Below are 12,165 nucleotides of genomic sequence, written 5' to 3'. Positions count from 1 at the left end.
GTGATGCAGACCTCTATATGTTGGTGCGGAGGAGTGCCTCTAATGATCACAGCTCCAAGTGACGCCAGGGGGTCTTCTCACACAGGGCAGCAATGTGTCTCCATGTGACCTGCCATGCTTCACCACCAGGTAAGGACACTCACTGATGCCTCACCACCACGGCCCAAAGGCTTGGTCCGGATGCGGCCCGCCCCCACCGTCAGGCCGCAGCAACTTCACAGCATCTCTGCTTCACACTCCAGGTCTCAGACACAAACCCAGCAAGGCCTCCGGGCTCTGGGGACTGTCCACGCTTCCAGACTTCGGCTGGCATGGTGTTGCAGGGGAAGTGCTATGAAAAGTGATGCATCACTGTTTTCTTCCCAGAAATGCGCCTCATTACATTTATGGAGCCCTGAATCTGCATTTCCTCTTCCCTTCGGACTCTGGCTATCATCCTTGCTGTTTGGGGCTTTGGGGGGGTTATTTCCCTGTATTGAACTTGGCCCTGGCTGCTCCATTCTGCATTCCATTGTTTTTATTTTATTTTTATTATTGGTGGTGGACTTATAGGCTATTTTAGCCTCTAGAGGCAAAAAAGGCACATTGGGCTGACTAGCGTGAGGTTTTTTGCCTCTAACTGGCCTTTCTTCACTTTTCTCGCACTAGCGGCAAAAATGTTATCGCCTTCATGCTAGTGTTAGCGGCAATATTTGTCACCACGAGCAGATCCTATCGCTATGTAGCGACATATTGTAAATACATCAGTACCATGGCGATAGTTTTCATGTAAATATACCCCTTTGAGTCTTAATTTCTCAAAAACTCATGAACGGATTTATACCAAATCATAAAAGGTACGCTTTCTGAACCAAGTCTAACTTTCTGCCATATTTGGTGTAATGCGGTTCAGAAGTTTTTGCTGTATCGCTGTTAAATTTTTCCTATGGAAAAATGAATAGGAAAAATGGGTTTTGGGCCCCCCCACTTGATGGATAAACACAAAACATCCCAGGAAGGAGCTGAGGTGGATGAGACTTTTTAAAAACTTTAAGACAATGTTTGTTTTACTCAGGGGAGGAACCGGCAACTTCCCCAAATCTGCTACTATTCAAAATTCATTCACAAACAAGATAAGCTTTGGCAAAGACAAAAGCTTGTTAGGCAACGCCAGACATATTGGTTTTGCCAATGCTAATTTTTAAACTTACAGTTTCCATTCCGTGGGGTAGAGCAGACCCCACAGAGAGTCTGTCTGCCTTACCGATCTGTGAGTAGAGCGGATGGGCAGTCACCGTCTACAGCATGCATCATATTTATGCGTTTTAGGTCAGTAATTACTTAATGAGTGACTAGTGAAGCTCAGTAAATATTCAATATACTTCTGCCATGCTCTGTGCCAGTACACTTTCACCCAAAAAGCCCTTTAAGTAATAGGTGATGCAGGACATTATCTGTGGCCACAAGTACCCATGCTCATTGTTGCTGCTGAACTCAGGGGTGACCTTCCATCATGATCTGTGGTCAGTACCCAATGGAAATAGACTTAAGGCAGCATGCTCTTGCTTTCCAAGAGTTCCCTATGTGAATTTCAGTTGATATCCAGTTTTGAGGCACAGCTATCACTCCCCTGCTGCCTAACTAATCTGCCTATTGTGTTCCAAGATTGAAGTTTGATATACATATTTACATTTTTGAAAGTTTTATGCTACTCGTCATACAAAGCCAAATCAATTAGTTATACAAATTTGGAAGGTTGTAAACTATACCAGTAGTGCTACCAACTGGCAGAACCTGGACAAACCCTTTGATTCTATAGTCAAATTGAGCTATCTATATCTGGGTGAAAAATGCCCTTTTCAAAACCTTTTTGAATTGCAAAACCCTCCCTGGTTGTGGGTTCTGCTCTCCCTGTCTCCATTGAACCCACACATTTCACACCAAGGTTTTCTAGGTGATCTGTTCTTCACAGCCAATCATATTCCAAGCTCAGGATTCAATTTTAGTTTCAACAAAATCCAGTTTAAAACTGCCAAATCAACTGTGAGAAAATGTCCCTATTTGCTTGGTCACCCTCATTTTTTGCTGGATTTTATTTCTGGTTTTTAGACTCTGCACACTGAGGCACTGGTGTCCAGTGCCCAGTGTATGTGCCTCGACCCCTAAAAGTATATGCTGTAGGAACTGCACCCATGGCATGGAAACTTAATTCGAGAACAAAACCAGGAGTGCAGTTCCTCTGGGAGAGGGGAGGGTAAGGGAGGGAGGAGAGCGATTAGTCTCTATAGAATGCCCTCACACACCTAGCAAGGTGTCATGCTTCATCATAGGGCTGTGCTCCTCGTCGGGCCGGCGCTGCAATGCCCGACGGGCTCCCGCAAAGGGGCTCTTTATCGGAGATCTTTTTAGAGACAGCCGTATGGGTGCGTGGGTGTAGGTGCAACAAGTGTAGTGAGTGATAGTGAGGTGGGTTAAAATAGGTATGGTATTGCCAATCAATGAACCATTTTATTCTGGTGGTATACCAGCCTAAGTAAAATCGGTGACCCCCAGAGGGATTATAATGCTCCCCAGGGAAGTAGAAAGGTCGACATGTTTCTTGCTCTATGCCCATACAGGTCGGTGACAATTCATCAGGACCAGGTGAGAATGTGCTCCAAAATATAAACTCTACTACATAATGGGTGATTGATTATAAGTACATCACCAACCATGGAAACTTAATTGTCACCTCTGGTATGCAGCATTTATTTTGCCATCCACAAGTGTGGCAAGGAAACATGGCTTCAGGCCTACCATTGTAGAATGGCTGCTGCAGTGCAACCTGTTAAAATGCCCATTTTGACAGGTAAAAATCTCCCTTTCACATAGGGTAAGTCGCCGCTAATTAGGCGTTGTGGCCCACAAGGTGGGGTGCATGACATTTGAAAGTGGGACGTGTAGAAAATGAATGCTATTATGTCCCTACAGCAACAAGGCCATGGGAGCTTTTTTGTAATATTATGTTTATGCCACTTATATAGCACACAAATACCACTGGTCTCTGGGCATTTACCTAAAAGCTATGATAACTTGTTACTCCCAAGCTTATGTAAATAGGAAAGTTTTCAAACTTTTTCAGAGGGGAAGGAGGGCAGTCTCTTTCCTAAAACTCTCCGGCAATCCATTCCAGACCAGAGGTATCAAGACTGAAAATACCCTGCAGTGTTGGTTTATTAAAGCATGGGCAGGTCAAATGTGTCTCAAACGTTCTTTGATGTAAATTGGCACAGTGTCATACAGTGCCATACGCACATTCCACAAGCCCTTCAACATGGCCCTCTGTTTAACTGGCAAACAATGGGGATATTGCAGCAGCGGAGTGGCATGCGCTCATCTCGGTAGCATAAGTAAAAATCTTGCTGCAATATTCATTGGCACCTGGAGCTTGCCCAGCAACTGCTTAGGAAGGCCAATGTATAGGGCATTTCCATAGTCCAACCGTCACAATGTCATTGCAGACACCACTGTCTGCATAGTTGAAAAGGAAAGAATTGGAACCAGTTTCCTGAGCTGTCTCAAGAGGCCTGTGCCGCTACTGCATACCGCTGCCACTTGCTTGGACATTGACAGTCTACTGTCCAGCTTAATGCCAAGGCTTTTCACTAATGGGATAGTGCACAGGGGGAGCATAGTTTCAGTGGCCAGAAACAGGGATTCTCCCTTCAGGTGATTGCCAGCACTTCAGTCTTGTCTGGATTGATCTTGAAAGGGTTAGCTGTCATCCAGTTCCCAGTGAACCACAAGATGTTCTGCACATTCAACTGCGACTGCGAAGAGCTCTAAATCCACAAGACCAGCTGGGTATCATCTGCATAGTTGAACAGTTGACAGTCCAACTGTACTAATGCTGAAATCGACAACTGTAGATAGATGCTAAACAGCAATGGGAATAACACATATCCCTGAGGGACCCTGCAGGCTAACGCCCTTGCCCTGGAGACATGACCACCCATCTGCTCTGTGAGACTTCACTCAAAAATGGCAAAATCCACAGAAGGGCTGGCACTGTAATCCCACAAGCCACTAACAGTTGTAGGAAAGTGCTTCATTTTGCATGGCTAGCCCCCAATTTCTTCCTGATGCCTGATGTGATTTCGAACTGTAAGTGCACTGGGTCACTGCTAACCAGGTCCCCAGTGCCAGATCTATTTCCCAAAACACTGTAGCATGATTGGTACAACTTTAGCTACCCTATAAGTCCCTAGTAAATGGTACCCCTGGTACCTAGGGCTTGGGTACTGAAGAGTGTCCTCTGGGGCTGCAGCACTGGTTGTGCCACCCCAGGGCCCCCTCACCAAGGGTATGCATTCTGGCTGTGTGTCTTGGTGCATGAAAATACACAGAGTCAACATGGCACACACTCCTGTGTGCCATGGCAAGTGGCAACCACACACTGAATAAGATAGAGGTAAGTTACCCCTAAGGCTTTTAGCCCTAAGGCAAGGTGTACTATAGGCTATGTGTGGGCATATCAGTATGAGCAGATATGCCTCAACAATGTCCAGTCCATTCTGTGAGGTTGTAAGTGAACAGAGAAGCCATAAAGAGTACGTGGGCTGGATACTTGTCAACACAAGCTTCCTAAGTCCATGATGGCTTCACTGATTTCTAAGATGTTTGGTACCTAACTTATTTTCTTAATAAATCCTTACTGATGTCAGTGTTAAACGTATTAATAAATTCACACAGGAGACCCAGTTAGAGGCTCCCCTGAAACTTACCAAACACTAGTGGGGTCTCTGGTCGGTTTTCACCAGCCTGCCACCACCAGACATGTTTCTGACCTCATGGGGTGAGAGCCAGTGCTCTCAGAGGACAGACACAATACCTGCTCTGGGCAGGGGTGTTTCACACCTCCTCCAGGACAGGAGGGACTTCCAGGGCAGGAAGCTTCAAAGGCAATGGCACTTTTGAAATCCAACCCAGGAACTCCCAGATAGTGAGGGAGGCCAAGCCCCCTTTACTGCTCCACATTTTGTGAAAGGAAAGGTGGGAACTTTAGTTAGATGAGTAGGAGGGTCCACCGTCAGCCTGCTCCACTCCTGTGGTGGGTCAGGAAAGGTGAACCCCTCTCCTGAAATTCCACCATCTTGCATTGGTGAGAAAACCTCCAATCAGGTCTGGGTAGTGTCTCTTCCCACGGGAATTGGTCAATAGAGGGTGTAGTCACCCTAAAGGTAGATAGCCCATTAGCTATTACCTGTCTTCCCTTGCAACGCCCCGAACTTCAGTATTTAAGGGGCTCCCTGAGACCTGAACCTCAGATTCATTGGACAAAAGAAGAACACAGCTAAGAAGACCCACTATACGAGAACTGAAGCCCTTCTGCAGAAGAAAAAAGTGCCAAACCCTGCTAGCTGCTCCAAGGACTCGACAATTGCTGCCTGTTGTGTCTTGCTGATCCTGCAAGTACTCCAAGAACTGTGGAGCAACTACAACCTTTGAGAAATCACCAAGAAGCTCCCTTGGAGTGAAGGTATCACTCCCATGCGTACTGAAGGCACCGAACCAGTGAAGTCCGGTTTGTGGACTTGCTGCTCCCTGACAACCGCGACACAGCACCGCCAAGTTTGGAGGCACCAGGATCTACTGGAGCCGTGGTGTACCAATGCCTGGGGTACCGGAACCCCAACAGTAAAAACAAAGAAGAATAGTCAACTCTAGGCTCCCTAAGCACCAGAAGCAAGCTCCCATCAAGGGACATCAAGACACCCAAGACCCACATCCTGAGTGGCTCAGCTGTCCTTAGATCACCATTCCAAGTTTCCTGCTCTTGGCCACGAGGACCCTAAAGACGCACGATGCCTGGCTGACCTGTTCATTCTGCACCCAGCTCCATCGGCCCCAGAACTGACTAACCAGCTCGGCTCCCATGGTCCCCCGGCCCTTGCAACCTCCTCTCTCAAAGGAGACCTAACAGACTTACCTGAAAGTCCACCTGTCCAGTGCCTTTTCAAGAGGCCCCCTTCATCTTTGCGCACCAGTTTCTAAGACCCTCCGCAGTCTGCTGCAGACTGATCCAGGACGCTACTGAACTTCTCCTGCTGAAACTGTGGAGCTGGTCCCGACATCGACCTAAAATGAGAAGGTGAACTTTGTGAAAGCATTGCCGGTTTTTATATGCATTTTTCTCTTTTCCCCCATTGTTTCCTATGGTGCTTAATTGCCCACAACAGTGATATATTTTCAGAACTTTGAAAAACGTAACTCTGATAGTACTTACCTTAGACCTGTGTTTTTGGTTTTAAAAAAATGCATAAAAATCGACTTTATTTTTTACAAATTTGTTTCTGATTTATTCTGAGTGCATGTCTCATTTATTGCCTTTGTGGGTACAACATAATGCTTAGCACTACCCTTTGATAAGCCTAACTGCTTGCCAACACTACCACAAAAAGTGCATTATAATTATCTGCCTTTACCTCTGTGTACCATTTGGAGAATCTCTGGACTCTCTACACAGTGTACTTCTTTTTAGTACATTATATAGAGAGCCAGCTTCCTACACGGTGCAATAGCAGTTGCTGATCGTCCGTATCGAACACTGCCAACACATCTAACAAAATCATCACCGAGTATCTATTCTTATTTGTCGCCAACCTCAGTTCGTCCAGTACAGAGAGTATCACCAACTCTGTACTATGGTGGGCCCAAAAGCCTGATTGGCAACGATGAAGCAATCGCCGATCATCCACAGATTTTGTAAGAATCTTAGTCATGTGCCGTTCCAGAATCTTAGCAGGAAATGAGAGCAGGGATACTGAGAGATAGTTCTTTAAGTTATTTTGGGCCTCCCCTGCCTCCTTCCGCAGAGGGCTTACCATAACTCTCTTGAACCTAGATGGAACTTGGCCGGTCATCAAGGAGTTATTCAGGAGAGACAGAAGCTCGCCCGCCATAACTGGGAAGGAAGCTTTAAACTCCTCCTACGGGCAGGGGACCTCTGACAAGCCAGATTTGATCGCAGCCAGTAAAGAGGACAATGCATCCAAATTTTCATTGGCACAATGACGTTGTTTATAAAAATCAAAATGATTTTTCTATTTTTATGCTATCATGATTGTGTTTTCGTGTGTCCTTGATTGTGCCCTTTTCCCTATTTTATAATTACATACCTGAGATTGCTTTTTGAAATTCATTTGTATTATCCCTGCCTTGGGCAAGCTATCTTGTTGCAGAGGACCCCCTCCTTTTTGAATTCTTCTTTCCTTTTATGATCCTTTAGGAATGTACAAGGAAATGCCGGAGCACGGGGCTGTGCCAAATTTGGCAGCACCACACTCTGACATTTCCAAAATGCAGGGATGCGCCATATTTACAACAATATGGCACATCCCTGTGTTTTCCCTAGTGCAGATGAGAAAATTAGCTGCCTAGCACCAATGCAGGCACCCTTGCACCATAGTGCAAGGGTGCTTGCATTGCAGGTAATGATTGTTTATGTGTAGGAGAGTGTCCCTTCCTCCACATAAACATTCAATAATGGTAATTTGTTACTTCTATGTGTGTAGCATGCATAGAAGTAGCAAATCGTAATTATTTAATGATTGTTTATGAGCAGGAAGGGACACCTCCCTGCACATCAAATATCATTCATGGCGTTTTGCTCTTTCTATGTGTGCTGCTGAACGGGGAGTAATAAAAGTATTTCTCCATGTTTCGCCATTCTAATGCCTGCTCTTGCATGGCGTTCGTTTTTGGCGCTGCCTCAGATTTACAGATCCTTGTAAATCTGGGGCAGCATCAAAAAGCAATTGGTGTTATGGTGGAAAGCCCACAGCAACACCTATTGCACGCCCCTTTCGCGCAGATTCCTGCATGAAAGGATACTATATTTGCAAAGCGGCATTAAGCCACAAAAAGTGGCTTAACACCACTTTGCAAATATGGAGCAGGGCATTGCATCACAGGAATGTTGTTAAAAGGGACGTTCCTGTAGCAAAATGCCCTTGCATGTCCCAGATCCTTTAATAAAACTGATCTGGTTGCAAAGGAGAGAAACCTGTATGAACTGTAAGAAAATCATAGCCACCCTGACATTTCTAAGGACAGCGAACATGGTTATCAGTTGACTATAAGACAATTCTGTTGTGTACAGCTTTTCATTTTCGTTTTCTATGTTACTTACCAATAGCTTTTTATCTTTGGTGGAGCTAATGAGGAGTGCGAGTTTAACGACATCATGGCAATGAAGCTAATCAATCCCTCTGATAGACAGCCAAGTAAGTGATCAATGTTTATGTATTTTATGAAAATAACCTGAGCAGGAACAAATAACCTGAATCTTTGTACTTCTCAAGAAGTCATATTTTGATCTTGCCATTGCAGTAAAGATTTATTAAATTGATAGCTATAGCAAAGAAGTAAGATTCCTAACTTCTCTCTCAATGTAATGTTGGCTGCTGTATTGGAAAAGTTTTGAAAAGAAAATCTCGTAATAAGGCTTCTTTATGCTGTTAACAGAAATATTTATTGATCTTTACGTTATGCCTTAAAGGGGTAGCTTCACCATAAATGTAAATGTAAATGTAGTTGAGCTTATATAGCGCACAGCTACCCGCTGTGGGTTTCCCGGCGCTTGCTTAGGGAACCCGTCCTGGTATTCCCCTGTGAGATAGCAGGGTATCCACAAGGTGAAAGTCAGGCATCCCGCCGCGAGGGGCCGTTGTGGAGATTAAGCAAGCTATTGCCCAGAGTCGCAGAGTGTGAACCCGTGAGTCAAGGAGGCACCTGGGCGAGAATTATCGAGTCCGTGGAATTTTTAGCCCAAGACCTGCCGAGGCGGGGAATTGAACCCTGGTCCAGGACCGATCTCAGCTTCCAGGTCTGCCGCCTCTAACCCCTGAGCCACACTTCTCCGCAAATTCATGTAGGTATTTTCCATAAATGAACATCAAGCAAAGTGAACAGTTGGCCTAAGGCATTGACAGGGAAAACAAAAGTGTTTGCATTTACTTATTATGTATTAGATTTTTTTAAATGTATATGTGGAATTAATTTACATTTTTTCAAGTATTTTTAAAATAAAAAAATGCTATTCAATTAAATAATGATAATATTTGTGTGCATAAGTTTTAAACTTTAAATTCAATTTTTATATATTTTTAAAAGTTGAAAATAAACAAATTTCGTTTGCTATTGAGTTCTATTTTAAGTCCCTGCCTCCATTATTTTCTATTAGAATGTGTTGCAGTACCAGTTGTTGGCCATCTGAGGTACTAGACTTACTCCAAGCCTGAGCTGAAGTACATTTACTACTGTTTTGTGCCTTTTTTCTCTGAATTAACTTTGCACTCGTATATTTGGCTCCATCCTCTGTCTAAGGGGGTGGAGACATGTAAGTCTACACTTTAGAGTAAATTTACACTCGGAAATGGTGAATAGCCAAATGTTGCAAAATTACATCAAAGTTCAAGAATACATCTCACATTTAGTTTTACTAACATGTAAATTTACCTTTGTGATTAGGCCCGCTAAGTATTCAGGGTTATATCTCCAATTGTTGAAGAAGTGCCAGCAATTGCTTCCAGTAGAGAACATTGGTCTATGAAGTAGTCAGCGGCCCCTGAATCTGTAAGAGCATAAATCACCAGAGGTTCTTTAGTAACATTTATTCTGATTGGCTTTAGGTAGTGAGCTTTTCTTATGGCAGATTAAAAAGTCATCATCTCGTTCACCCGGGATTTTCCATTCAAAGGCGAGCTGCTCTGTTTCCCTCCAACACCAGGCAGATATGAACAAAATGTCTTATGCGGTCACTGTACATACATAGGACTGATGTCCTGCGGCTGTCTCTTTCTGGGTGGATTAATTATTTTCCGAGTATGAGCTCTACAGCATCTCAAAGAAAACATTTCTCTGCTTTGCAAGATTGTTGTTTTTTAACTACTGGTAGAGCTAAATCAATCAATGCAGTGGTTGTGATTGGTCTGTTAACCACTTGGGCAAGGGTATCCTTCATCTTCTTATGGAATCCATGGTGGAATACTACAAATGCATCTTCATCCATCCAGGCAGCTTCAGCATTTAAGTTATGCAAATGACTACCATAGGAACCACATCTTGCGAAGACCTGCTGAACCCTATATGTGCAGCTTGGACCACCTGCCATTTTCCAGACTTTAAAATAGTGCCACGGAAGGTGGTGTAACCAAGTGCTGTTATGAAAAATAGGCAGTGCTGCCTACATTAAAGCATCCTTTGATGGACTTTATATGACAAAATAAATTATGCTTTTCCACTATCTAAGGCAAATTGAGAGTGCTGTGCTATGAATTGAAGCATATGTTGGGATAGGAGTGTTTGAAAGGTATTGAGGTCTCCTGTAAAATTTTCAGGCAGGGTCAGCAGTATAGGACTAGAGGACTGCGCTCCATAATGGGTCCCCTGAGTGATTGAGGCATTTCTTATATTGGCCTCCACTAATGTTGTCCCGGACAGTCCTAAATGCGAAAGAGGGGACCTTTTGAGTAACTGTTTCTAACAATCTAATAAATTCTCACTTTGGTTTTGACCCATTTTAAGATCTTCCTGCATCTCTGTAATGCCTTCCACCAATGGCTGGAGAAGATTGGTTTCAGTGTCCATTGTGGGGCTGGTAAAATTTCATGAGCCAGATGGGCATCCTATAAGCAATCCTCCCACATTCTAGAAAACTCCAGTCCTCTCTCCCAATATGAACGAGAGAGCCAGTGTAAAAGGGGCAGCAAATAAGGAAAGGAAACACTGGTTCAGTAGCAAACAAACCGTGCATGCACAGGCTCATTTTATTACAATCAGGAGGAAGCCAACCTCTGGAACTCTAGGTGCTGGGGATATTAATAAGCTGGAGTGAGATGAATGAGGCAGTTAAGACTTTCTAAGTCTGTGGAGTTCCAAAGGGAAAACAACAAAAGTGTGGAATCAAGTCCCAATTCAAACTATAAGGTGACAAAGAAAAACCTTAGCAAAACACCAAGTTGCCAGTTCCTCTGCCACATGTTTTGTTTCACTACTGCTTTTTCAGAAGGGGAAGGCAATGCACTGAAATTTGACAATTGCATTGCCATGTCCTCCTTCTGAGCTGCCATCTACCTGCAACCTCCAGGCTCCAGGGTGCCGCAGAATCATGTGTATACTGATTTTGCCAGGTGAATATTTAAAGCTATACCTTGTAAGTCAGCGTGTGATTGACCTGTCTTTGCACTGTGTATGTGCAAGATCCCCCTCAGATTCCTGACATCTATTGACTTTCATTTTACCATCTTTACTAAGAATGTACTTGGAAGAGGCATGTTGAACAAATACAAGCTACACACATTTCAGACCTTAGCCAACAGAGCAAGACAGATCTTACAGTGTCATATGGCACAGTCACAATAAATAGGTCACAACACATGGGGCAGGAGTATATACACTGTTCTTTTCTTTCTGTGCAAACAAGGAGACCCACAAAGAGGCCAACTCTGGTTGATGAGACAGCAGTGTGTCATGAAAAGATAGAAAGTCAACCAGTATCCCTCATGGTTCATGCATCTCCCATAATGCATGTTACAGCTATAAGGAGAGGGGAAACAATGCCTTTTGGAGGAACAAGTTCTATGGAGAGATGTGATCAACCTTGCAGACTACCTCGATATAGTACATGCACTCACCAACAGCCCAAGACTCTGGATTCCATGGATCAGGAAGTTGGAGTTGAAACCAGAGACTATCTTGATTCTTTGTGTTCACCAAGTGAAATGCGGTGTGGGATGGCCCCTGAGTTAAAATGGAAGGAACTCAGGTCATCGCTACCCGCATTACAACCAATAAAGTGTACTCCCTGCATGTAACATGTAGTCAGACAGCCATGTATAAATGCTGGTCCCCTCTAGGACTGTGAGGATGACTGATTTCTCTCAGCACAAGGGGATGTGCCCAGCCAGTGCAGCGGCCACTGTAAGTGCACCACCACGTAGTAGAGTTCATAATTGGGAGCAGTGAGTCCCCCCTCCAGCAAAGGCCGCTGGAGCACAGATAACACCACTCGGTGTCTGCCCATGCCCTGTTTCAACTCCAGCAAGAGACTTTGGAGTTCCCTAAAGAATCACCTGAGGAGCAAAATAGCATAGGGGATGGGTGTAATATAAGCATTTTAGGCATTGCCACACGACCCAACCGGTA

At 44.3% G+C, this 12,165-nt stretch overlaps 1 protein-coding gene across 3 annotated transcripts in view; it reads left to right on the top strand.

Annotated features, from left to right (window-relative positions):
• Positions 1-12,165, top strand: part of LOC146865898 (kelch domain-containing protein 10-like) — a 603,680-nt gene that overhangs the window by 338,145 nt on the left and 253,370 nt on the right. For all 3 annotated transcript variants that reach the window (XM_085640780.1, XM_085640782.1, XM_085640781.1), the window contains one exon: positions 8,156-8,243. In XM_085640780.1, the coding sequence (XP_085496906.1) occupies positions 8,156-8,243 (88 nt within the window). The remainder of the gene's footprint in view (positions 1-8,155; positions 8,244-12,165) is intronic.

The sequence above is a fragment of the Triturus cristatus genome, chromosome 2_1 (assembly GCF_964204655.1).
Source record: "Triturus cristatus chromosome 2_1, aTriCri1.1, whole genome shotgun sequence".
Taxonomy (NCBI): Eukaryota; Metazoa; Chordata; class Amphibia; order Caudata; family Salamandridae; genus Triturus; species Triturus cristatus.
This window is presented reverse-complemented; position numbering and strand designations above follow the sequence as displayed.